Source organism: Trichechus manatus, unplaced genomic scaffold (assembly GCF_000243295.1).
Source record: "Trichechus manatus latirostris isolate Lorelei unplaced genomic scaffold, TriManLat1.0 scaffold00109, whole genome shotgun sequence".
In the NCBI taxonomy this organism is placed as follows: Eukaryota; Metazoa; Chordata; class Mammalia; order Sirenia; family Trichechidae; genus Trichechus; species Trichechus manatus.
In genome coordinates this window covers 1,654,540-1,656,357 of record NW_004444045.1, presented here as the reverse complement: position 1 = coordinate 1,656,357, position 1,818 = coordinate 1,654,540, and the positions used below count along the sequence as shown (strand labels likewise).

At 35.8% G+C, this 1,818-nt stretch overlaps 1 protein-coding gene across 1 annotated transcript in view; it reads left to right on the top strand.

The window, feature by feature from the left end:
• The window catches only part of GSR (glutathione-disulfide reductase), a 32,156-nt gene extending 30,849 nt beyond the window's left edge, over positions 1–1,307 (top strand). The window contains exon 10 of the mRNA XM_023737828.1: positions 1,140–1,307. Coding sequence (XP_023593596.1) covers positions 1,140–1,205 — 66 coding nt within the window. The 3' untranslated portion in view covers positions 1,206–1,307. The remainder of the gene's footprint in view (positions 1–1,139) is intronic.
• Positions 1,308–1,818: the final 511 nt, after the last annotated feature.

The window sequence follows — 1,818 nt, the reverse complement described above, 5'->3', positions numbered from 1 at the left end:
CAGCAAAGTTTAAAGGATAAGTATCTTTATGTCATCAAAATGATAAAAATGTATTGAAATATATGTTGGTTATCTACTTGACATTTTCTGAATAATATCCAGTTTTCATAAAAGATTAAAAAAAAAGCCTTGTAAAGAGTGGAACTTTCATAGAGAGGATATGGTCACCCTCTGTAGAACACGGTAAGTTAGAATCGGCGTTGTCTGTGGTGACAGTGGGAGGAAGTGGCTTTTGGGAAGAAGTAATTTAGAGTTGCATTGTTATATGACTGTTTGGTCTTGATACAACCAAGATCGAGCCCTTCACTCTCACCCCTCAAGGCACTTCTTGAGTTAACTGGCATGACTTCCAGCTCTTTGTCCCATCTCTATCCATTGTTGACTTCATTCATATACTTTGATTCTGTACCCTACTGGCCCTCATCAGCCTTTCCAAAATGGTCCCAGGGTCTTACCTTAAGATGGAAACCTGCCCAGGTCACATACCCAAAGCCTTTTAGCTCCTTTGGGAAGATCTCTTAACAAAACCAACGTAACAAACAGTTTCAAAAACTTCATCACGTAACATAGCAGTTGAAAATGATGGCAAAGTGAAGACAATTTCTTATGTATTCTACCGATATTTTACTTTGATAAAACATTGTTGTTCTGAAATCAACAAAATTAAAAACTGATATTTTTACTGTACTCACGCATTGAAAAAAATTGTTAAAGGCAAAACAGGCTAAGGAGACTAAACTTTTAAGTTAAAAAAAGTCTTTTTTTAATGTGAAACGAGTATGGTTATAAAGTAAAATGAAGATGCCTGAAATGAATATAGTTTGTTCCATAAATATTGTATCAAAAATTTAATATCTTTATTAAGTAGATTAACTGCTAAGTGATGGGGAAGTTGGGAATGGCTTCTTCTTCTTTTTTTTTTTTTAAACAGAATGTATGGAATTCACATAAACTTAATAGTTTCGAATTTTTAACTAAGACGTTGATATACATTATATTGAACTAGATATTATAATGAACATTAGCATAAAACTTTCTCTTAACTAGTATGTTAACCAGATGGATAAATGGCTGGTAGAACAATTCTGCTGTGTTAAGATGAATAGTAGATAAACACTGATTTTAAAATATCTTTGTAGTTGCAATCGCTGCTGGCCGAAAACTTGCCCATAGACTTTTTGAATACAAACAAGATTCCAAATTAGACTATGACAACATCCCCACTGTGGTCTTCAGTCACCCCCCTATTGGGACAGTGGGACTCACAGAAGGTAGGTATTTAAAAAAGAAAGTCATTAATGATTTCCTTTTTTACCCCTTCTATGAGCTGACTCAATGTCTTAGCGCCCTATGTTATGTTCCCTTTTGGTTAGTCTCTTACCACAGTTCCAGTTTTCTCCCTGATTGCTAGTACTGAGAGACGACAGTTTCCTGCCCCGCACCACCCTGTCTGTCTCTTTGCTTTTTTTAGAACTAATTTCAAACTTGAAGTTGCAAGAGTAGTACAAAGGACTCCTGTGCACACGTAACATTTTTGCTTTATCATTCTCTCTCTACACACTCACGCTTCTTTATTTCCTAGTAACAAGGTCATTCTCTTATGTTAGCACACTACAGTTTCCAAAATGAGAAAATTTAAATTGATATAATATGAGCTAAACTATAGGCCTTATTCAAGTTTTGCTAATGATCTCAACAATGTCCTTTTAGACATTTTTTTTCCTAGTCTAGTATCCAGTTAGTTCCTGGGTGGCACAAGTGGTTTGTGCTCAGCTGCTAGCAGGAAAGTTGGTGGTTCAAACCCACCCAGCGGCACCA